Raw genomic sequence first — 25,285 nt, forward strand, 5'->3', positions numbered from 1 at the left:
GCGGGGAGAGCCGAGCGGGCGCCGGCGTGCCGCCGAAGACGGAGCGGGGAGAGCCGAGCGGCCGCCGGCGTGCCGCCGAAGACAGAGCGGGGAGAGCCGAGCGGCCGCCGGCGTGCCGCCGAAGATGGAGCGGGGAGAGCCGAGTGGCCGCCGGCGTGCCGCCGAAGACGGAGCGGGGAGAGCCGGGCGGCCGCCGGCGTGCCGCCGAAGACGGAGCGGGGAGAGCCGAGCGGCCGCCGGCGCACTGCCCAAGGATCAAAGGTCCGTGCCGGCGGCGCTTCTTCAGCGGCGCTCCTCATGCCGTGCACCCCAACGGATGGCCTGGCGCACCCCACTTTGGAGACCACTGCTCTAGAGTCTAAGAACAGCCACCTTTGTTTGCCACTTTTGGTAGATCTAAGTAAATAAAATGCCTGGTTCTAGTCATATTCCCAGAAACAATGATATAATGTAGCAATTTCATTAAAGCTGCTGGTGAGGAAAGTAATCTCCATTGGGATCTAATTATGTTAAAATATACATGAAGAATCAGGCTTGGTTCTGTATAATTAACCATTTTTTAAATTTTTTTCATTGGACAGAAGATCATATTTCAGTCGGCTGTAGCATCAGCAGAGCCCCTAGAGAAGAGAAATAAAATGTAACAATGTATTTTTATCTTAGAGACAAACTGTTCTTCTTGGACAGTAATATTCTCATTTCTCTGGGTAGTATGAATGCCTGGTTAGATTGAATTAGAAACGGATGGATGGATATTCATAAGCGGCCAGCTGCTTCTAATCCATAAACTACATATTAGAGATGGGTTTGAGCTGTAATTTACCTTCATGTCAAACTTTCCTAAAATATGAGGTTGTTTCAATCCAGGTTTTGATTTGGCCCATTAAAGAGACAGAGGCCAGCTGCAAAATTGAGATCCAGATCTGAGCATTACAGTGGGTTGGAGGAAATTAGATATAGGGGTTTGGTTCTGGCCCATCTCTCAGAAATATCAAATCAGTGCTCCGAATCCACTGAAAATGTTGCCATTTCTAAAAGCTGATGAGCCGGATCCACAGGAAACCCATTCTGCAGGGTTGTGTGTGTCTCAGGAATAAGGCTATATTTCTTGCCTTTGCAGAGCGCTCACATAGATGGCCACAAGAAGAACAGTGTGCGGCACAAACTGGTCTCCTTGACTCTAAAGAAGAAATCCAAACTGACTGAAGAGGTGAGAGGAAATGCTTTGCGGCTGGTTACCACAAGTGGTATTATATTATCTGCAGGGCTCTCTGACTCTCTCCTGCTGCTAACACAACCAGACCTTCTCTGGGGTTGCTGCTCGCTGTGTCTTTGGGGGCCTGAAAGATTTAAGGATTCTTTAAAGGGAAAGGTTGGCTCCCCATGTCTCCTTGAGTCACCCTGCACCTCATGCCTTCTTCCCCACTGTTCCCTATGCCTGGGACAGCTCCCACTCTCCAGTCATCAAGCCGTCCATCTCCTCTTTTCACACCCCTCTGTCTGCATAGACTTCCAGTGAGAGTCGCCCATCCCTCTCTGTTGGCCTGTACATTCTCGATCTTTCTCGCTTCAGTCCCACCCTGCTCGGCTTTAGATTCCGAGTGGATTTTCACAAGCACTCAACATTGGCCTAACTCCTCTGCCATTGATATCTGTGGTCAAACTCCCATGTGAGCCATTCGGCCAGTGCTGAGCACTTCTGAAAATCCCACTCTTCGGCTCTTGGGGCAGAGAATCCTTTTTCTTGACACATCCTCCTTTTTATACGGTATGGTAGAGAGTGGTTCACAGTCAAGCTGGAAGGGCATATCACGTGGAGTCCCGCAGGGATCAGTTCTGGGTCTGGTTCTGTTCAATGTCTTCATCAATGATTGAGATAATGGCATAGAGAGTACACTTGTAGAGTTTGCGGATAATACCAAGCTGGGAGGGGTTGCAAGTGCTTTGGAGTATAGGATTAAAATTCAAAATGATCTGGACAAACTGGAGAAATGGTCTGAAGTAAATAGGATGGAATACTGTAAGGACAACTGCAAAGCACTCCATTTAGGAAGGAACAATCAGTTGAACACATACAAAATGGGAAATGACTGCCTAGGAAGGAGTACTGCAGAAAGGGATCTGGGGGTCACAGTAGACCACAAGCTAAATATGAGTCAACAGTGTAACACTGTTGCAAAAAAAGCAAACATCATTCTGGGATGTATTAACAGGAGTGTTGTAAGCAAGACATGAGAAGTAATTTTTCTGCTCTACTGCATGCTGATTAGGCCTCCACTGGAGTATTGTGTCTAGTTCTGGATGCCACATTTCAGGAAAGATCTGGACAAATTGGAGAAAGTCCAGAGAAGAGCAACAAAAATGATTAATGGTCTCGATAACATGACCTATGAGGGAAGACTTTAAAAATGAGTTTGTTTAGTTAGAGAGGGGATAACAGTTTTCAAGTACATAAAAGGTTGTTACAAGGAGGAGGAAGAAAAATTGTTGTCCTTAACTTCTGAGGGTATTACAAGAAGCAATGGGCTTAAATTGCGGTTTAGGCTGGACATCATTAAAAACTTCCTAACTGTCAGCGCGTTTAAGCACTGGAATAAATTGTCTGAGGAGGTTGTGGAATCTCCGTCATTGGAGATTTTTAAGAGCAGGTTAGACAAATACCTGCCAGGGATAGTCTAGATAATACTTAAGAACAGTCACAAATTGTGCCATGAATTCTGAGGGCTGGATTAGATGACCTCTCGAGGTCCCTTCCAGTCCTACAGTTCTATGATTCTATGATGTGCGCTTATAGAGGAAACCAATAACAGCGATCACAACCACGAATGTGCTTACAGCCTTACAGCCATGGTGTTGTGGTTTTGGCTGATGGAGCATCTTTTAATTGTGTTACTGGTTTTTTAATGATGATTGAATAGAGATGAGATGAAGAGTCAGATCCTCATCAGTAATAGGCTGGTGTAACTCCACTGCCTTCTAATAGAGTTATCCCAGCTGAGGGTGGGGCTCGGAATTGTGGCCTATGGTGCTGTTGTGGAAAAACTGGGGCAAAGGAGTGGTCTAAGACAAAACAGATACTATAAGAAGATGCTCTAGGTCAGGGGTCTCAAACACGCAGCCCATGGGCCGCATGTGGCCCGCGGAGTTATTTGCTGTGGCCTGCCAAGCTCCCTGCGCTCCCCCCTCGCCCCCCCGAGTTATTTCCTGTGGCCGGCAAATTCCCATCCCCCGCCACCACCCCCAGCACACCGCGTCCCTACTTCTCTGCCTCCAGGTGCTTCCCACTGCCAAACAGCTGTTTGGCAGCGCTTAGTGCTTTCCAGGAGGGAGGAGCGGGGAGCCGCACACTCAGGGGAGGAGGCGGAGAAGAGGTGGGGCAGGGGTGGGGATTTGGGGAAGGGGTTGGAATGGGGCAGGGAGGGGGCGGAGTTGGGTTGGGGACTTTGGGGAAGGGGTGGGAAGAGGCAGGGTGGGGTCTCATGGAAGAGGTGGAGTGAGGGTGGGGCCAGGGGCAGGGTGGGGTGTCAGTAATCCTCATGTGGCCCTCCTGGTGATCTGAGTTTGAGATCCCTGCTCTAGGTAGATTGATTAGACAGAACTTGGTTCACCTTTATATGTACTATACAAGGATTTGGGGGATTAAAAGCAAAAGAGCTGCATCCAAATTACTGGTAAGTTAGAGGGTAAAATTGAAACCCTCTGAATAAACAGGAGATGGGGTTCTCCTGGGAACTGTCATGACTAGATTATAGTCCTACTTGGGCGGGGGGCAGCTGTTCATAAAGGCCTGGGTTGGAGGAGGGGAGAACCATAGCAACAAGTTATCCAGAAAGAGAATAATGTCTTTGGTTGACAGGTGACAAAGAGACTCCATGACGGTGAGTCCACCCTCCAAGGCAACAGCATGCTCGAAGACCGACCCACCTCCAACTTGGAGAAGCTGCATTTCATTATTGGTAATGGCATCCTCAGACCAGCATTAAGGTTAGAAATCAGTGCAAAGAGTCGACCATCATTCTCTGTTTTTCCCCCTATTAGTTAAGCTGCTCTCATTTAAAAAAAAAAGGTTTTTGCTAATCTGTGCGATTGATTAAAACATGTATTACACTGTTCTTCGAGCTCTCTTCCTCTGTATGATTGGGGCTAGGCTCCCATCATGTTTGTTGGATGTTCATTTCAGGCTTGATCCAAAGTTCACTGGGGTCAGTGGAAAGGCTGACATAGACTTCATTGGACTTTGGATCACGCCCCCGGTTATTAGCATTCCTTTTTTCTTTTCACTGCTTATTTTTATCCAAGCCATTACAGCCTAAGTTGCTGGGTCTTCTTTTGTTAGAAGAATAGATTTCTTTTATTGCATACAAAAAACTATGTTAAAAGAACATTGTTGCAATTGCAAAGTCAAAACTCAAAAGACAGGAAAAGCCGAATTATGATTGCCCATGCTACCTTAATTCAGACCCTTTGTGCATATGCATTCAGACACAATCTTTAATTACAAGATCATATGCTGTTTTTTCCATCGGACCCTGCCTCATTCAGTGCACAGAATGGACAGTGCTCACTTAATGAACAGCTATTCAATATTTTGTCCTACTCACTGTCCAGTGTGTGGCCCTTGGCCTTATTTCTGCACATTATTCCAACCCTGTTTCACGCACAATTAATGTATCTTCACTACAACTCTATGAGATGAGGGGGTGGTATTATGCCCATTTTACAGATGGGGAACTGTGTGATAAAGGCAGATTAAGGTTAAAATTGTATACTGATTTAGGGGGCCCAATTTGAAATGCTTCAGACCTGATTTTTCAGAGCATTATATAGTGCTCGATATATTCATAGCAGGAGGACCTCAGCTGCTTTTGTGAGTGCCTGGTAGCAGATAGTAGCTGTTAGGGGATGGCGTATGCTGGCAGACTCTGTGGAGAATTCTGCTGCCAAACTCCTCTGAGCATGTGCAAACTAATATTTTCAAAGGCTCATGAACTTGGCCAAACATGGGTGGATTTTCAAGGGGATGGCAAAAAATACCCCCTGACCACAGGGCAATCCCCATACCAAATTGTAAGTCCCTGTTCCAAAACGTGGCGGCACTTAGAGCTTCTCAACAAAACAGACGTAAGAAGCTTTTAACATGGACAAAACACGTCTTTTTCCTAAACCTCGTTCTGAGAAACAACCAAACTGTTTTTACTGAAATTTTTTTAAAAATCAGCATAGAAAATTTCAGCCCAAGCAGTTAAAATTTGGCCAAGTTTAAGGAACAGAAAACAGGGTCTTCTTATGGAACGTTTTGGACCACCTCAACTACAGGGTGTCATTCTCTGCACCGCCTCTGGTATGTTTTGCCGTTCATCCCAAAAGCTCACAAAGCTCTTCACGCAAACAACATACAAGGCTCATTTTACCCACCACTGACAAGATGCTGCTGCTAGGATGGAACATGGTGGCTGTTTGTTTAAATGGACACAGCAACACTACGTAGCAACTCAGCACGAGAAAGCTGAGACTTTCAAAGCTGCCTGGATGCCCAGTTCCAGAGCTGCTTTTCGGCAGCTTTGGAAGATCTCAGCCAAAGTGTAGAGGAATGTCGTTTCCATTTGAATTTGCAAGGGGGATTTCTGTAGGAGGGATGTAATTGTCAGAGTTAATTGGCCAGGGCAACAAGGTTAATACCCCTAGACTGATATAAAGTGCCATGGGACCTTTAATTATCAAGCCGTCAGGGTCTGGTTTTACATCCCATCTGAAAGACAGCAGCCCCTTTAACATCTAGTAACAGTTTGCAAGCCTGAGAGGCAGATTTCACCAGAAAAAGTAGCAAATTATTCATTAAGGGCTTGATCCAGAGCCCACTGAAATTATTGGAAAGACTCCCATTGACTTCAGTGGGCTGTGGATCAGGGATCCACTGAGAGAGAAATGGTATCTTGAATGATTGGCTGGGATCTAACCCTGATTTCTGTTGCAGGGACGAAATCTATTGTCAAATCTGCAAACAGCTCACCCAGAACCCTTCCAAAAGCAGCCATGCCAGAGGCTGGATCCTGATGTCGCTCTGCGTGGGATGCTTTGCTCCTTCTGAAAAGTTTGTGAAGGTGAAGAGCGAATGTTATTTATCATTTGCCTGGCGTATCTATTTATACATTTCCTTTCGCAATGCTGGAGCCAACTCTTCTCTTTGGTTTCTCTGCTTGTTGACTGTGTTGTGACTCCCTTTCCACACAGGGTCTGATTTTACAGGAAAGCTCTATTGTAATAAAAGCCCCAGTTCAGCTAAGGACTTAAGCACGAGCTTTAGCCCCATCGAAGTTAAAGTTTAGCAACTGCTTAGATCGTTTCCTGAAATGGGGCCCGAAAGGCTATTCTTCTACCCAAATCATTGAATTATAAAGAAGAATAAATTATTAGGAAATTGTTTTTAATTGAAACCAAATCTCAGATCTCAAGGCCGTGCAGAAATTTGAATCCAGATCTGCAGCCAAACTTCACAGCTGACTTGTATTTCTACAATAGGCTAATCTAAGCACACCTGCAAATTCGGGATGCTCAGATCCCAGTTTTGCAGCCTGGCCCTCTCTTGTCCTACATATAATAGCCAAGAATAATTAACAGTCCTATAGGAAGCTGCCATCCGGAAAGGCTGGTAACACAGAAGAGGGCTCAGAGAAAGCAGCTGCAGTTTATGTATGTGAGAAAGCAGGGACTTCTGGGGCCACATTTTCAAATGCATGCGTCTGAGTTGCTTCTGCAAAGAATATGCAAACACCTACGGGAGGCCAAACATCCATATTCTTGCACAAGTGGGATCTGCACATCCAGGCAGCATGTTTATGCCTGCAGTTACCCCATAGGAATATACAAAGGATAATTTGTATATGCAGATGGGGTTTTTGAACACTAAGTTGATGCCTCTGCTACGCTGGTAAATGTGTCTATCAGTGGTATTACAAGGTGAGCTCAATTTTGCTGAAATAAAAAAAATCAGCATAGAAAATTTCAGGCCAAGCAGTTAAAATTTTATTTATATATATATATATATACACACACACACATATATATATATATATATATATATATATATATATATATATGTAATGTGTGTGTGTGTCTGTTTTAAATTAACCCCAAATCTATGAGTGTATTTTGTTCGGTTGTTCTACCCCCCTGTATTCTACTTCCTCATGTATCCAGATGGAAGCCAAGACCTCTAGATGAGCAACCTTATCTCCCAAAGTACTGGGCATCCAGCAGCTCCCACCGAAGTCACTGGGAGCTGCTAAGTGCTCATCACTCTTGCAAATCAGGCCACTTCTTTGGATCCCATTTTTAAAAACAATTTTGGCCTAAATCCATATTTAGGTCCCTAGATAAAAGTAGCCTGACTTTGAGAGGTGCTGAGCACCCAGAATCACGGTGACTTCAATGGGGCTACTCAGGCTTACGTTTAAGCATGGGCTTAAGGGCTTTGCTGGGCTGAGTACTTAGCATGTTGCAGGACTAGGCCCTCAGTCCTTGCTCAGGCAAGACTCCTATTGCCACCATGAGAGCTTTGCCCAAGGAAGAACTTCAGAACCTGTAGCCTGATCCCAAACCCAGTGAAGTTCAGTTGGAGCATTTCCACTGACCTCAGTGTAGTCTGGATCAGGACCTTGGTCCTTAGAGCTGAATCCAGGAGCCAAATTCATCAATAGAGTTCTTTGTGTCAGCCACAAGCCCTTCCTGTAGGGAAACGGATAAGGCAGATAAATCGTGTGTGAAACAGCGGAAGATTCCATTATGCTCAGAAATGAGACCCAGTAAATCACGTCACTAGAGATGACCCATGGAGTGTTTTAGTCTGTGTTTAAATCTCTGATAAAGGAGGACTTATTTGGGGAGAGTGCAGCACATCTAGAAACAAGTTGTTAATAGTCTTCAAAATATACCCTTTGGCTGGAACCCTGGCCCCACTGAAGCTAGCGGCCAAATTCCCATTGACTCCCGTGGAGCCAGGATTTTACTCTCTGTAATCGTGGGCTGTTGCATTCTGGACTCTCGGTGACTCCCTCTGAGGTTACTGTTAAAGGCCCCGATCCTGCAAGGAGCTGCAGGCAAACCACTGGGGTCTCCTGTACAGATGCCATTACAGAATCAGGACTTAAAATGTCAAGAACTCTCTTTTTTAAAAGTATTGTAGCTGTTAAATGCTGGCCGTGTGCACTGCTGGCAGAACTCATCTGAGGGGATATGAACTATATTTTCTCTCTCCTTCTGTCTCCTTTTGTACTATTTGATGGCAAAAATATTTGTAGATTTTTTTTTTTTGGACTCTGGTGAATACTTCTGTTTTGAAAGTACATTTATCAGGAGCACTTATTCTGATTTATTTCAGAGTTAGCAGAAAAATTCTGCATCAGCCCCAGACTTTACCTACCAATTCCAAAGCTGTTAGTTTTGTGGGTGTGGATTTTAGAGGTGATGCCGAAATCAGGTTTACCATGCAAACTCTGTTGCAACTATTACCACGGAGTGCCTAGCTGTTTATCTAAGTTATTTATAGAACGTCTAAGTTATGATTTATAGATCTAGCAAAGTGATTTATAGAGCCTCCCAGTTATGATTTATAGAGCTGTCTGTCTAAGTTATTTATAAAGTATTTTCTGTCTGTTATTCTGGGGAGGCTGCTGGGTTTAATTTTTTTCTGCACAAATGTGGTTGCATTTTTAATACATGGGTCAAGTACACAGACTCCTGGATAGGACCTCTTTAAAATGTATATTTTTAAAAATCTAAGCAAGTAAATACCTATCTAATGTATTAATGACGTATCAAAATGTTCTCTGTGTGTGACACAGGGTATGTCTACACTATAGTGGGAGGTGTAATTCCCAACTCGAGGAGACGTATCCATGCAAGTTCTGATCAAGCTGGCATGCTAAAAACAGAAGTGGAGCCCCAGCAGCATGAGCAGCAGGACGGGCTAGCTGCCCATGCTCATGTGTAGCATTTCAGCTGTGATCTAGCAAGTGGCTATCTCACAGTGCAGCAGCGATATTTCTATTTTTAGCTTGCTAGCTTAATTGGAGCTAGTGCTGGTTTGTCTTCTTGAGCTGGAAATTACACCTCCGGCTTGTAGACATACCCTTTGAGTCAGAGAATTTAAGGTCAGAAGGGTCCACCAGATCATCTAGTCTGACTGGCACGTCACAGGCCACTAAACTTCGCCCAGTTGCCCCTGCAACAAGCCCATTAACCTGGATTAGACTAAAGTGTTACAGCCCTCAGGAGACCAAACTATTGTGTGCCACATTCGGATAATAGGTGGGACCAAGCTGCACCAATGCGCAAGGCCCCTGCAATGGCAGGGAATTGATTTGGTGTGTGCATTTGGTTAAATTCAGTGTTTATCTCCCCACTGCTCATTACTTACAGGTCTATTTGATTTATTCCCCCCTTCTGACCAACGCTGCAATAACATTTTGGGCGGACAGTCTTTAGAATGGAGCCATGGACCTGTGTTCAAGCCAACAGCAGCCGTCAGTCGTCTAACCAATACATTCTCTCTTGCCAACAGTATTTAAGGAACTTCATCAATGGAGGTCCTCCTGGTTACGCTCCCTATTGTGAAGAGAGATTGAGGAGGACATTTGCAAATGGGACTAGGACACAGCCGCCCAGCTGGTTAGAATTACAGGTCTGAATCCCCTAGAGCAAATAGAGTGTGTCAAAAAGGTTTTATTGAAATGTTGTTGAAAGTGACTTTTGACTGAACAGAAATTTGCTTTAGAAAATGTCCATTTCTGTCTGAATTTTTCAGATTTTTGTCGGAAAATTTTCTTCTGTCCGTGACGACTGAAAATGGGAATGAACAATATTTTCAGTTTTTAGTTGTCGTAAAACAAAAAGTTTGGTTTTCAGGTTTTCATTTCTTTCAGCCAAAACCTGACAAATTCAGTGGAAGTGTTTTTCTTTGAAGTGTTTTGTGGGGAAAGAAACAAAGTTTCTTTCCAGCTCTAATAGTGAATGCTGTTCCATTTAGAGGTATAAACATTTTCTCACAGTCCCTTAATAGGATGTTGTCTCTCTTATTCTGAGGATTAGCAGTTCAGAAGCAGAAACTATGTCTTCCTTGTGGAGAACAATGATTATGACTGACTTGCATTATCGTCAATCCACTTGTTACTGTTCCTCTTGTCTGCACTCTTCTCCATCTTCTTGTATTTTGAAGGTGGTACAGAACTGCGTTCCACGTAGTTTGAGGCAGTGGGTATTATCCAAGTCTCTACACAGATTTAAAGGTTACACATGCTTCCAGGATTCAATCCACTGTCCACTGAAGAGAATCAAAAATTACCATTGACAATTAACTGTATTAATTAAAAAATTTGGGAGTTGCAGCTGCTCCCCATTACTCAAGTTGTGACTCTACATTATGCTGTGGAGAAGTATATTGCAGCCATATTACAAATGTAGCCATAAGTACTAGAGCAAAGGATCCAGAAAAGGCACTGTGACTGTTGAGAGATAACTTGTAAATGGGCAAATAAATCAAGCTTGTATGCCTTTAAAAAGTTTGACTCTAATCTCCTAGGCGACCAAGTCCAAGAAACCTATCATGCTGCCTGTTACGTTTATGGATGGGACAACGAAGACGCTGCTAACTGACTCTGCAACGACCGCTAAAGAGCTCTGTAATTCCTTAGCTGACAAGATCAGCCTGAAGGACCGATTTGGGTTTTCGCTTTACATCGCACTGTTTGACAAGGTACGTGCTGGCCTAGATGCCTCAGAGAAGGAGAAGGTGGCTCTTTTCTGATATAGAAAATATGTATCTTCAGGGTGGCATTTCTGTCATGTGATGAGAGTGGGGAACTGAGCACTAAGTCATTGTGTCAGTAATGAACTTTTGGAGGCTACCGGTAGATATGACTCCCTAAGAATAAAGGTCAGAGTCAATGAGAAGGCAAAATAGCCTGAGAGTAAAATTTCATCCAGTCAGCCAGTAGCTACAGCCTGCCTGTGTAACTCCATCTACTCCTAATAAACTGTCATGGCCCTGTACCAGATATGGACTGGCTACAGAGCTTGCTTCTGAGCAAGATACACACCAGATGTGTTCATCATTAATGCACTGCCAGGTAGCTTAAATAAGGTATTTTTACACGCACCGCCACCTAGTGGTTGAACCATACAATACAGTTTAGCATTCCATTACATAAACCTTGAAGTCTGGACAGAGCTGTGTCGTCCTTGGAAATCCTCTGGTCTGTTTCGAAAGCCTATGGCAGGTGCGTGTACCCATGTAATGTCTGGAGAGAGACATTGCACTCAGTCTGGCTTTCAATCAAATGTTCCGAGCACAGGCATGGAACCTGCACAATCAATAATAGCATCATACACGCAAACCATGGGCTAGATTGGGCCTTTCAGACACAGGTCCGGTGGGCAGCACAGTGCGAGCTGGCTAGCCTTAGAGAGCTCCCGGAAGCATTGTGCTCAGGGAGACAGAATCAGTCCCACAGTTCCTGGATAGCAGAAGGTCTGTGGCATCCCATAGGAGAGTGCAGCATGTTCTCCACTCCATGGCTGCCCATCTCTGCTGGCTGGTAGAGAGGGGACTGGGTTTTGCACACACCCCTCCTTGTCCCTTTAGGAGAAGCTGGTGCTATTGTGGGCTTTCACTCTGAGGAGTTCTTGCAGTTGTGATTGGCCCCTGCACAGGGGCATGGTAGGAGGGTGATGGGGGCATCCTTTTGCTCTGTGTTTGTACAGCACCTATCACAGTGGGGGCCTGACCCATGACTAGGGCTCTTAGGTGCTATGGTTATACAAATAATACATAATAATAAAGGCTCCTTGCTCCCCTTGTGGAGTATAATCTCGTCCTACTAAATCACGATGGGTCTCTCCTTTCACACGGAGTGTGGCAACTGCTGCTAAAAATATGGTGACCCAGCATGTACCTTCCCTGTCGCCCTCCTGCCCTGGCCAGGTCTCATCCTTGGGGAGCGGCAACGACCACGTGATGGATGCTGTGTCTCAGTGTGAACAGTATGCCAAAGAGCAGGGAGCCCAGGAGCGCAACGCGCCATGGCGACTCTTCTTCAGGAAGGAGATCTTCACCCCTTGGCACAATCCAAGTGAAGACAACGTGGCAACCAACCTCATTTACCAGCAGATAGTCCGGGGGGTGAAGTTTGGGGAGTACCGATGTGACAAGGTGAGTCCTCAACAATGGCAGACCTTGGCCCCCTGGCTTGGGAAATTGGGCACGTGAATATTCTGTTCTCATTTAGGTAGGTAGGATCCAGAATCCTTAAAATGAATGCTGTTCTTGCTGTCTGTCTCTCTACTAATAAGGGACCCAACACCATGAACTTCCTACATTAAGAGCCAAATTTCTCCCCTGGAGAAACTCACAGACAACTCTCACCGAAGTCAAAGGAGCCAACTTACAAACAGCAAAAATCAATGGGAGGTGCCCCTGAGTATCTGAAATCGGTGGGAGCTGCACATAAGCATCCCAAGGCAAAGTCTGGCCCCTTGGCTTCAGTGACTAGTGATTCTGACTACCTCAGTGTTTGGGTTCCCAACCTGAGAGACCTTAAAGAGGACTGATTTTTAGAGAGCCAGATACTCAGCACTTCTGAAAATCAAGCCCCTTCAAGGTATGTCTAATTAAGCACCCCAAAATTGTGGAACCCAAAAGTACTTGTTACTTTGAAAATGTAGGCCCTAATCTTCAAACGGAGTAGGGACCTAAATACCACTGAGAATCTGGGAAGGATCTGGGACTGGGTGTTTTGTCCTCCTTGTTTTTAAAGTATCCATGGACTTCATCCAACATATCTATCTTCTGTTCTGTCTGCTTCTAACCCTTCTTCTCCTGAGCTCCACATGAGATTTCTACTGTGTGTCTATAAAGTGCCCAATCACCATGATATCTAGATTACCTTCTTGTATCTCTGCCTCATTGACTCGCCATCTCAAATCTTATCTGTAGTCCTATCCTTTGTCCTTTGCCTATATCTCTCACTCCCAGTCTCCACTTCTGTAGCTATATCATGTCTCTATAAAATACTTTGGGATATAGTTGATATGAAAGACATAATACAAAATAAAGGTGTATTGCATTCAGGTATCTGTTCTTCAGCAATTTGCCTGATTTATGAAGAGAGAGGTGGATTTGCTCCGTAAGTGCAAGAGATGTGCTGAGGCGCAATTGATTTATACTCACTAAGCCTTGTCTACACTAATAGAATTACCAGTTGCTGACTACAGGTATCAGAAAAGGGTGTCATTGAACCAGTGCTGAACAGGATTGAACTGCAAGTGTAGACAAGGACAGAGTTGTTCACGGTGCTCAAACCTGCTCAGGTTTTAACCAGAGTTCCTGGCGCTTTGCTGAACTCAGTTTGCTCTCAGCTAGACTTGTGCCGATCCAATGTTCAGTATTGGTTCGGTTGTAAACCTTGCTGACACCAGTTGCCAGCAACTGGTCGCTTTGCCAGCTTAGACATGGCTCTGGAGCAAACATGGCCATAGCATCCAATGAGATGTTATCTGCATTCAGGTGACACCTCTGGTGTGAGAGGTAATTTCGTGCATCTCAGTGCTCAACAATGGATGCTGAACCTGCTTAATCAAAAAGAGATGATGCCATCAGTTGAACTAAAGTACTAGAGCCTTTGGTAAGCAACATTCAGAGAGGAATTTTCTCTACTCTTCTGTTATCCATTGATCTGCAGTTCATGTAACAGTTGCAGTGATCACTGCTAAGCACATGAGACCCAGTCTTTCTCCCACTTGAATGCAGGTGGCATCCATAGAAAGGGGAGGTAGTTAAGGAAGTATTTGTGTGATGTTTTATTCATTGAGGAGTTAGTCACTTAGGGCACATCTTCACTCGCTCTCCCAGCACTCCAAAAACCCCCCACCTTTTTTCACCCCCGAGCGAGAAAGTTGCAGCGCTGTAAAGTGCGAGTGTTTAGAGCCTGGTCTAAAGCCCAGTGAAATCCCTTTGAAATTCAGTCAGTCTGTGTCAGCAAAGGGTTAATTGAGCTCCAGGAGAAGGGAGGTTAAAGTGACTCCCTCCTTGTAGTTTCTTTCCTTGTTGGTTCCTACAGGAAGAAGACTTGGCAGAACTGGCTTCCCAGCAGTACTACGTAGACTATGGGGCGGCGATGGTGCTGGAGCGACTCCTGAACTTAATCCCCTCCTACATCCCTGACAGAGAGATCACTGCTTCGAAAACCGTGGAAAAATGGGCTCAGCTCATTATAGGTGCACATAAAAAGGTAGATGTTGGCCAGAGGGTGAGCTCCAGCAAGGCTCTGTGCATGTTAAACAGCTAGCAAGTTTGGCTGCATCAGCCTATGGGGGTTCAGTCTCAGCCCCATCTGAGGCTGAGACAGAAATGGATTTTTCCCCCAGGGATCAATTTAGAGCCAGGGGCAAAAACCAGAGTGTGTAGCCATTCTTGATGCCAGTTGGGTCACAAATGAAGGAGAGAGACACTTCAGTGGTTAGGTTTTGCACTGGGTTTTGAAGCAGGAACTGAATGGCAGGAAGATATCACAGAGGGCCTTATTTTTAAGGCTAAGACTGTATCACTGGGGATTTCCACTTAAATCATGGGATTCTTATATGGTGGTGTTACGGCTGTGCCTAGAGGCACCGGTCAGGATAGAGGTCCCAATGTTCAGGGCACTGTACAAACACACTGGCCACCTTAATACCCAGTGACGTTCTGAATGGAGCCTGGTCCAAGGGTGAGGAGATAGCTCAGTGGTTTGAGCATTGGCCTGCTAAGCCCAGGGTTGTGAGTTCAATCCTTGAGGGGGCCATTTAGGGATCTGGGGCTAAAATTAGGGATTGGTCCTGCTTTGAGCAGGGGGTTGGACTAGATGACCTCCTGAGGTCCCTTCCAACCCTGATATTCTATGATTCTATGAAGTCCTACACAGCCTGGCTAGGTGTTTCCTCAGAGGTCCATTCCTGATGGATTTCTAGCTTTGGAGGAGGGCAGGGCAGAGCAGAGACTCCATTCATGACAACAGGTTTTGAGATAAAACACTATGGGCCTGATTCTCCTCTCACTTCTTACACCAGTGTGAGACTTGTGAAACTTCCTGGACTTCAGTAGAACTGCTCCTGATTTATACTCCTGGAGAATCAGGCACCAGGACTCCCATGGCTTTGTCTCCACCACTGGGTATTGTTCATCTAAGTACAAGGGCTGAAAGGTCCTATTGGATCATCTAGACCTTCCCCTGTCCCTTCCAGTGCAGGACCATTCCCTACAGTGTATTCTCCATACCTTTGTCCTGTCCAGTCCTTTAATAACTCAAGTACTGGGGCTTCCACTACTTTCCCTGTGAGTTTTTTAAGCCGTTGGTCTCATCCTGATACTGTCGGAGGTCTCGTGACTTCAAGATCTTCAGCTGGTGTAAACTGATGTAGCCCCATTGATTTGTTTTTAATTAGACCTCTTCCTGGCTTTTACCTGGGTATTGTTGATTTGTTTTTTCATGCTGGTTTTGGTTTGGTTTGCCTGTAGGGAATTTATACCCAGAAGAGAGCAGACCCCAAAAAAGTCAAGGAAGAAGTGGTGGATTTTGCACGTTTCAAGTGGCCTTTGCTGTTTTCTAGATTTTATGAAGCCTTCAAATTCTCAGGTAACCCAGCAGAGAATGTGTTGCCATAGGATGAGCATCCATGAAATAAAAGAGAATTATATATGCTAGAGATGAACAAGACCTACTGGGTGATCTGGTCCATCCTCCTGAAGGCACAGGATTGCCTTGTATAGCACTTAGTGCAACCTGGCTATAAATGTCTCAAGCTATGATGCTTTTACCACATTCCCCTAATGAGCAAGGCGGGGACTTTCTGGCCTTTACAACTTGATTTGAGAGCTAAAAGTCTGTCCAATTTGTAAACCATTTTTAACCAGCGTTTTATCATTTACAGTCAGATAGTTGCCTGCACATTTATCTATTGTGCATATTGTCTTCAACCCAGGGCCCAGCCTGCCTAAGAACGATGTGATTGTAGCTGTGAATTGGACCGGAGTGTACTTTGTGGATGAACAAGAACAAGTCCTCTTAGAACTCTCCTTCCCAGAGATCACAGCTGTCTCAAGCAGTAGGTAAGGAAGAACAGAATGAGTCAGTTCATCCTTGTGTTGAGGTAACGATGTGTTAAAACAGTTGTTAAAAATGGTGTGTTGAATTCCTTGGCTTTAAAGGACTTAGGCTATGGCTACACTACAGAACTGATAGAGGCTCTAAGCTGATGGGAAAGAGCTCTCCCATTGACTTAATTCCTCCGGCCCCTGCACACAGCGATGGCTAGGTCAGCAGGAGAGCTTCTCCCACTGACCGCGCCATCCACACTGCTGCTGAGGTCGGTGTAACTTACGTCACTCGGGGGGTGGCTTATTCACACCCCTGAGTGACATCACTTATACGGATGTAAGGTGTAGTGTGTGCATAGCTTTAGCACGGAGCTGCACTGTAGGAAGCTTAGGCCAGGTCAGGGTGCAGGGAGACATCAAAGCAGCATCTGGTGACTTAGCTACTGTCTCCTCTGCTGAAACAGGGTGCTATTTGGCGGATTCTGCCACACTTGCCCTTTTGGCCGAGTGTTCAGGAACATTCATTCCAGTTGGAGTTCTGCAGCTACATCTCTCACATCCCATGCACTCTGCCAAAACTGACCTGTGTGGCTTAAAGTTAGATGTCTAAATCCATATTTAGGCATATTTTGACTCAGGGGGAGTTACAAATGCCCAGCAAGCACATTTGGTTCTTAAGCCTCCTTTATTTAGATGTCTGACATAGGCAACCCTAGTTTGACAGTATTGGTCTCAATCTTTATTAACCAGCATGGTGGTTTCCCTACTAGCAGTTAAAAGAAAGGACACTAAAAGCATGTGATGTTTTCCACAAGGCAATACTTGGAAGCATCTTCTTGCAATTAATCAAGCAGGAGCAGCTTCCTCTTGTCCAAGGGTAGAATTTGCTGTGTTGTGTTAAGGGGCTTATGGGCTTGTCTGAGGCTTTTCCTGAGCACTGTATACATGTGAAATATTCAACACAGAGTCAGAACAGACTGCAGACATAAAGCATGTCTTGGAAGCACATGAAGAGAACTACATTCCTGCTGAACCTAAATTGAACCTCAAGGCCATTTCTGAAATGAAGCAGAGACCAGGGTACTTTGGCAGTTCTTTAGATCTATTCTCCTCTGCACCTTGCTCTGTACGTTACAGAAAACTTCTATGATATTCTTGCTAGACTGATTTCTGGTAGGCACAGGCATGTTCTGATTTCTATTATAGGGAGGAGTCAAGGATAAATTTGTCTTATTTACAAACCGAATTAATTCCGCCACACAGTGGTACCTCCCCATAACTTTGAATTTATTATTATTTGTATGGGCCGAGGACCCTTAGTCCTGAAACAGGACCCCATTGTGCTAGGCGCTGTACAGAGACAAAAAAAGACAGACCCTGCTCCAAAGAGCTTAACTGTCAGATTAGAGCTCCTGCTATAGATTTGCTCTGCTCTTTCCCCCATTCCCAATCAGCATTCTTCTTCACCACACAACACAAAAGTGACCAGGCACCAAACCCAGAAAATGAAAATGACCTCTGGTGTTTGTTATGCGGGAGGTCCGGCTAAATGACCGTAATGCTCCCTTGTGGCCTGGGAATCTGTGAGCCAATTTCGCCTTCACGCTAGGACCAAATTTTAAAAACTCTCCACCTGAGTTGTGCCAGCAAAATGGGTGTGCGTGTACCTGTGTGTGTGCCTGGATCCCAGATGTGCACTTGCCCAGCAGTGTTTGTATATAGAGGGAAGCCCATTTTGACAGTGCTCCATGCATGTTTGTCCTCACGGGTGGCAGTGCGTGTTTACAACAGGCGCACGTGCACATTTTGCAGGAACGATGGAGGTGGCCAGTCGTGAACCTTTTCCCCCAGATCTCGGGGTGACACTGGCTTAATGAATGTGTTTCCTATGATCCCTGTTCTAGAGGGGGAAAGCTCCAAGGACAGAGTTTCACCTTGGCCACCATTAAAGGGGACGAATACACCTTCACCTCCAACAATGCAGAGGACATCCGGGACCTTGTTGTCACCTTCCTAGAAGGACTAAGGAAAAGATCAAAGTATGTTGTCACTCTCCAAGACAACCCAAACCCTGGTGAGTAAACTGACCAACCCCAAGGCAAAGAAATTCTCTGGCTTTAGGGCAGGCAATCGTTCGTATGTCGCTCTGGGAAGGCTGCCTGCTTCTCCTGCAAGAGGAGCACTCATGTATAAAAGGTTTTGTTTAATCACGATTGGATGTCTCTTTCAAAAATATATCCTCTATCTCAACCAGAAGATATGGGCTTGCTGCAGGGATTACTGGGTGAAATTCTCTGGTCTGTGTTCTGCAGGGGGTGAGATTAGATGACCACAGTGGTCTCTTCTGACCTTGAAATCAGTGTGTAAGACCTTTGGTTAGAGTGGGATTTTCAAAAGTGCCTGAGGGAGTTGAGCATCCAATTTCTATTGAAAGCCAATGGGATTTGGAAGCCTAACTCTCCTCGTTCCCTTTGAAAATGCCAGCCCAAGCACTTCTGTAAGTGGTATTTGTTCACTATACACATTTAGCAATCACCTGTTTTATAGGATCTGATTTCCCAGGGTTAGGTGTGTTAGGCAGGCATGTAGACAAGCTAATTACTCCAAAGGATGTTTGGAAATAACAGCAGCCACTTCTGCTGCAGTGGGAGAAGAATCTGGATTCCTCAGCTTCCTTAAAGGAGACCTGATTGTTATGGACCAGGACACTGGAGAGCATGTCATGAACTCAGGCTGGGCCAATGGGGTCAATGAAAGGACCAAACAGAGAGGAGATTTCCCAACGGACTGTGTTTACGTCTTGCCGACTGTCACCATGCCACCTCTGGAGATTGTGGTAAGATACCCTAAGGGGTGGTGCATCTTGGCAGGTCCCTGATACAAAAGCCATTGAAGTCAAAGGGAGTTGTTCCATTGTCTTCAAAGATTAGATCAGGCCCATAATCTCCCTGATGATGATGTGGTGGAAGCAAGAAATGACTAAGAGGGTAAACAAGTCATCGGGTCAGAGGGGAACCAGATTTCATCTGCCTGGACAACCTATTAGCCTTTCCACTGGGCTTGCTAGTTTGAAAACCACCCACTTTGGACCTAGAATATGGCTGAATCTTCTTAGATGTCACTGCGGCTTGAATTTGAAGATGATATTTGGGCAGGGGAGATGTGTCTATGCAGCTATGAATGAGAGGGGAAGTGGGTCCATAAGATACTTTCTGTCTTAGGATGTGATCCACACTGTAGAAACTTTTGAGATCCCCTGTGTTAATTACTAAGAAATGCACGAGACTGCATAGTTCCACTAAGATTGAGCGTTGTTGCTGTTTATTAGTTTGAAGTTAAGAGTTTGGTGTTTTTTCATTCATTCATTTCATTCATTCATTCATTTCTTTCATCTTCAGTCTTTTCATTTTTCATCTGCTTTCCCTCTCTGGACACACAAAGATTCTTTCATCTAAAATACATTGACTAACCATGACTCCTGTATTCTCTAGGCATTAGTCACGATGACCCCTGACCAGAGGCAAGATGTTATCAGAATGTCCCAGCTGGCGATTTCGGACAGTGAAGAAAGAGTGAAGCCGTACACCTTGGAAGAGTTCTCCTATGATTATTTTAGGTGAAGCTTTAAAAAAAAAAAACCTTTTCAGCCTACATAAGGGACTTGAGTTCATTCCTAAGGCAGAGCCGAATCAATGGCTGCATTTCAGGATTATTGGAAGAAATCTTTAGATTTCAGCTTGTCTGGCCCATTATGACTACAGCTGTGATTTAGGATGTTGTGTTTTGCATATAAGCTGGCAGAACATCGGAAGTCTGATCATTACATGAAATTTTATGGCCAGTGTTATTCAGGAGGTCCGACTAACTTATGGTCCCCTCTGGCCTTGCAGCCTCTGAATCATATGTAGAACATTACACAGGATCATGGAAATGTAGGGCTGGAAAGGACCTCAAGAAGTCATCAGGTCCAGTCCCCTGCACTGAGGCAGGACCAACTAAACCTTAAACTATCCCTGACAGGTGTTTGTCCAACCTGTTCTTTAAAAAACGTAAGTCTCTTCTGGTATGGCAAATCCTGTGTGTTAACTCCAGATAAACTAGAGCGTGGCACCTGTTCTAGGCAACTAGAGGGCTTGCCCAGTGATCACTGAAGGCAACAGAGAGACTCCTATTGACCTCAATGGGAGTTGGATTGGACCCTATAAGAGCGCCCTAATGCAGAACTGGGGGCCTTACATTTGGCCCCCAAATTCAGAAGCTGGGCTCCATAGAACCATCTCATCCCTCGTAATCTCTCCACGTTTCCTCATTGCTTTGTTTTTGCTGCTAGGCCGCCTCCGAAGCACACTCTGAGCCGGGTCATGATCACCAAAAATCGAGGAAAAGACAAATTGTGGTGCTACACCCGAGAGCCCATCAAGCAGCCCTTGCTGAAGAAGATCCTGGGCAGTGAGGAGCTGTCCCAGGAAGCCTGCATGGCGTTCATTGATATCCTTCCAGTGCTGTGGAAAGGTTGCCCACAATAGATCAAACCGACATAGGGGCACGGCCCAAGGAGTCACATTATGGGGTGATCCAAAGCCCACTGAAGTCAGTGGAAAGACTAACATTGACTTCAGTGGGCTTTGGGTCAGGCACCATGAGTAAGGCTATGATTATGTCACGGAGGTCAGGAAATCCGTGACTTCCAGAGACCTCCGTGACATTTTCTGTCCTGGGGCTGGAGCTGTCAGCAGGCAGCCCACAACTCAGAGTCACTGCTACCATCAGGCCCCACAGCAACTCCTAGCCTCCAGGCAACTGGGGTCCCCCAGAGCTCCCAGCCCCTGTTGGTGGGGGCGGTCCCCTGGAGCTCTCAGCTGCCGAGGGCGGCAGGGGGACCCCGGAGCTCCCACTTGCTGCCGGTGACAGGGCTCCCCGCAGCTGCCCACCCACAGTGGATGCAGCGGGTGGCAAGGGGACCCCAGAGCTCCCAGCTGCTGTGGTGGGGCGGAGCAAGGGGACCCCAGAGCCCCAGCAGCAGTGGGTGCTGAACCCTCCTCCCTTCCCATTTGGTCAGGGATATTTTTAGTAAAAATCACAGACAGATCACGGGCAATAAACTAAAATTCACGGACACCCGTGCCCTGTCTGTGATTTTTACTAAAAATATTCCTGATGAAATCTGAGCCTTAACCATGGGACTCCATACAAATGCTAATGATGAGAGATGGGTCTGAACCAAACTCCTGGACCCAAACAGCCTTGACCTCTGAGGGCCGGTCAAAATGCATACACAGACCCAGATGCAGATTATGCAGATGACCTGCATCTTTATAAGCTGGATGCACCAAACTTGGATTCAAGCATTATGGGGTAGTTAAAGCTCATATCCTAAAATTGCAGTGTGAGCCATTCCTTAATAATAATAAGCGGAAAATTTGGTCCAAAATGGGAGGAAATTTTTCGATGAAGTTTTCATAATTTTTTTTCCTGTTTTTTTCCCCCAACCAAAATTAAATTCAGAAAATTCATTTCAAACACACTGTACTAAACAATAATAGTTACAATTGAACTAACAGGATGGGCCAGACCCCTTAACTGGTGTAAATGTGTGTAGCTCCATTGACTTCAACAGAGCTATGCCAGCATACACCATCTGAAGATCTGGCCATTAATAATAATAATTCCATGGCACTTACATGGTCAGAAGAAAGGGTCGCACTCATTCTGGGCCTATGTGTCCCCCCCAGCCAAGACTCTCCACCCTAAGAAAGCAAGATGACACATAAGGGTCTATGATTATGGGTGCCATCCAGAAGGATCCCAAAGCACATTTGAAGATTAACTATATACCTACCACCAAAATGCAGCCACCTCTGGAGTGATGCATAGCAACTCTTTAATTGGGTCGTTATCAGAAGCAATTCCCTAAGCCTCCTTGTTGCTGTATCCTTGACTGCAGCCGTGTACCTGTGCTGAAGTATATGGGTGACTATCCATCCAAAAGAACCCGCTCAGTCAATGAGCTAACAGACCAAATATTTGAAGGTGCCTTGAAAGCTGAACCATTGAAAGATGAAATCTATTGTCAGATCCTCAAGCAGCTCACTGACAACCACATCAAGTAAGAGTCATTCTTCCCCATGTATCCCACTCTAACTATCTGTGTCAGGTAATGCAGGACTGACGGGGGGGTTCTGCAGAATGGGTAGGCCCAGAAGTCTTCCGTTCTCTCTGTCGTCTTTAAAGACTTTTATCATCACTTTATCTACCATCTCTGTGCTGATGACTCCAATCTGTCTGTCTGCTCTGGACTTGTTTCTGTTCCTCTGCTTCTGCATTTCCCTCTGGTTCTATGACATCTCCTCCGGGGCAGACGTCTTGCCATAAATTTAAGTTTAACAGGATCTACATTTCCACCTATTCTCCGTTGCTACTGACCCTACACCATCCTCCCAGTCACTCAGGCCTATACTCTGGTGTGATCTTTGACTCCTCCCTCTTCCTCTCCCCAGACATCCAGCCCAGGTGCTTATGTGGCAGCTTCTTCCTCCACAGCAGTTCCATGGTCCATTCTCTACAGTTGTCTGGTGCTGGTGAATCTTCTCTCTACAATCTCTGCCCTCTGATGTATATGTAACCCCATTACTAACATTAGTGTCAGTGCGATAAGGCTTGAGATAAGCAGCTTTCAGACCCGAATTCCCGTCTGTGCTCAAGTTCCTTACCCAACTCTGACAGTGTTGAATGGGATGAAAGTGGGGTAAATGCCACTGATAGCCACTTTCATGCCCCTCTACACTGCCAGAGCAGTGTCAAGGGGGGCCTTAGTGTAACGGAGGTTCAGACCTTTCTGGTAGATAGTGTTCCTTTGGGGAGTTTGATTTTCCTGTTGTGTGTCTGTCTCTTTAAGGTACAGCGAAGAGAAGGGTTGGGAGCTGCTTTGGTTGTGCATAGGCCTTTTCCCTCCCAGCAATGTTCTCCTGCCACATGTCCAGAGGTTTCTCCAGTCCCGGAAGCATCACCCCCTAGCCACAGACTGCATACAAAGACTGCAGAAAGCACTGAGGTATGGTACCACATTCTGCTAGATGTGATGAGCACACCTGGTAGATGTGATGGGTTTGTGTGTGTGCGTGCTATTTGTCAGCATTTGCTGGCTGAGGAAGTGGGGAAGGGTTAGAACAAAGCGTTAAGCATCTCTCTGTCTATCTACTCCAGTGGACAGGGCTCTGAGCTGGAAGTTGGGTGCTGTGGGTTCTGTTCCTGTCTCCGCCATGAATGGCTGTCGGACCTTGGGCAAATCCCTTTGGGGGAGACGCTCAAAGGTGCCTAACCCATCGCCTTTCTCTGCGAGTTGAAAATTTCCCCATGCATCTTTCTGCCCCTCTGTTTTCCAGCTGTGAAATGGGAATAACTCTATTTACCTTCCTTTAATAAAGCGCTATGAATAAAAAGCCAAGTAGTATTAGTCTGGCTATCCACGCATTCCTAATATACCCATCGCTGTGATATCCAGGAGCCAAATAAACACATTCTCCCCCTTCAGAGCTCTGCTTAACCCTTGCATCTAGTAAGAGGCCCATAAAATCCTCCATGGCTAGGCTGCTCTGGTGCTATGACAGCTACTTACTATAATAACCACACCTCACTGGCTGTGACCTTGAGCTCCCTCTCGCTGGTCATTGTAGCCACCTCTTGTCTCTCTTCAGACACTTAGACTATCAGCTCTTTGAGACAGGAACCATTCTTTTGTTATATATTTGTACAGCAGCTAGCACAATTCAGCCCTGATCCTGCTTATGGCCTCTAGGTGCTACCACAATACAAATAATAAAATAAAGCAGGGCAGAAGAATCCTTGCCGTGACTACTTTGTCTGCTCATATTTCCATGGGCCGTTCTGGGGGAAGGTAGATTGGATGTGAAAACTACAAGATGTATTCATTCCTGTACCTAACCAGAGCAGCACCCCTAATAAATCATAGATCTTTCAGCCCCTTCTCTGTTGTGTCCTCCTTTTGGCTGCTGGGTAGCCACGCGGGTGAGCCCTTTCCCAGCTCCTATCCTAAAACCATTTTCCATGTAAGAACTCTTTCCATTTTGTGTTGCTCAAGGGGTTTCATTAGTTATGGATGATACTATTCTGTTTTTGTCAGGTATAAAAGTATATCAGCAGCGAGTTCTCCAGTGCCATATTCACGGTAAACCTCCTGTCTTATAGGAATGGCTCCAGGAAGTATCCTCCCCATCTGGTCGAAGTGGAGGCAATTCAACACAAAACCACCCAAATTTTCCACAAAGTTTACTTTCCCGATGACACTGATGAGGTAAAAGGGAGGAAAAAAAATCTGAATTCCTGCAGGACAGACTTACGTTTTCTCTAATTAATGCCCAACCTAGGCTAACATCAGTTCTGGCTTGGGCTAGGCTTGCGTAAGACCATGGAGTGCAATAGCGAGTCATAGATGTGGACGCTTAGCTACACGGATCAAAATCAACATGAGTTTGATTCATTGCCATTTCAATTCAGGTTTTCGAAACATAGACCCTGTTTCTCTTGTCTCTTCTGCTGGCGAAGTTAATAGAGGGACACCAGTGTCAATCTCGGAGACGGGAAGCGGGACCAAAGCCACCTCTAATTATAAAAGGAACAAACCTGATGTGTGAATGTGAAAACATGTACCCTTTCCTCATATAAGTAGGGGTCTCCCAAATTTGCATCCGTGAAAATCGTGTCACAGACCATGAAGTTTGTTCTCCCCCATGACATCTGGTCTCCGGCAGATCTGAAGGCAGAGGGGAGAGCGGCAGCTGCTGGCCAGGCACCCAGCTCTGAAGGCAGTGCAGCAGCCAACAGCATCAGGGAAGTAAGGGTGGCATGGTATGGTATTGCCACCCTTACTTCTGTGCTGCTGCTGGCCTTCAGTGACACTGACTTCAGAACTGCTGCTCTCCCGCCGCCCAGCTTCAGGCAGCACCGCCGCCAGCAGCAGTGCAGAAGTAAAGGTGGCAATACCGGGACCCCCCCCCCCCACAATAGGCTTGTGAGTCCCTTTTGTGTCAGGGGCCCCCAGTTTGAGACATGCTGTGGAGAAATCGCACATTTTTCGTGGATTGGTCACAGCATAAATAACAAATTTTGTGGATGTGCAACACATCTGCAAAATCTGTTATTTAT

General features: G+C 45.7%; 1 protein-coding gene across 1 annotated transcript in view; it reads left to right on the forward strand.

Annotated features, from left to right (window-relative positions):
- MYO7A (myosin VIIA) overlaps positions 1 to 25,285 on the forward strand; it is a 116,821-nt gene that overhangs the window by 76,937 nt on the left and 14,599 nt on the right. Inside the window, exons 25-40 of the mRNA XM_073335284.1 lie at positions 1,121 to 1,210; positions 3,857 to 3,984; positions 5,975 to 6,101; positions 9,560 to 9,679; positions 10,577 to 10,750; positions 11,978 to 12,205; positions 14,112 to 14,282; positions 15,545 to 15,662; positions 16,009 to 16,135; positions 18,028 to 18,197; positions 18,769 to 18,959; positions 19,615 to 19,739; positions 20,454 to 20,611; positions 22,076 to 22,229; positions 23,019 to 23,174; positions 24,329 to 24,434. Of these exons, the coding sequence (XP_073191385.1) occupies positions 1,121 to 1,210; positions 3,857 to 3,984; positions 5,975 to 6,101; positions 9,560 to 9,679; positions 10,577 to 10,750; positions 11,978 to 12,205; positions 14,112 to 14,282; positions 15,545 to 15,662; positions 16,009 to 16,135; positions 18,028 to 18,197; positions 18,769 to 18,959; positions 19,615 to 19,739; positions 20,454 to 20,611; positions 22,076 to 22,229; positions 23,019 to 23,174; positions 24,329 to 24,434 (2,343 nt within the window). The remainder of the gene's footprint in view (positions 1 to 1,120; positions 1,211 to 3,856; positions 3,985 to 5,974; positions 6,102 to 9,559; positions 9,680 to 10,576; positions 10,751 to 11,977; positions 12,206 to 14,111; positions 14,283 to 15,544; positions 15,663 to 16,008; positions 16,136 to 18,027; positions 18,198 to 18,768; positions 18,960 to 19,614; positions 19,740 to 20,453; positions 20,612 to 22,075; positions 22,230 to 23,018; positions 23,175 to 24,328; positions 24,435 to 25,285) is intronic.

The sequence above is a fragment of the Lepidochelys kempii genome, chromosome 1, assembly GCF_965140265.1.
Source record: "Lepidochelys kempii isolate rLepKem1 chromosome 1, rLepKem1.hap2, whole genome shotgun sequence".
NCBI classification, from domain to species: Eukaryota; Metazoa; Chordata; order Testudines; family Cheloniidae; genus Lepidochelys; species Lepidochelys kempii.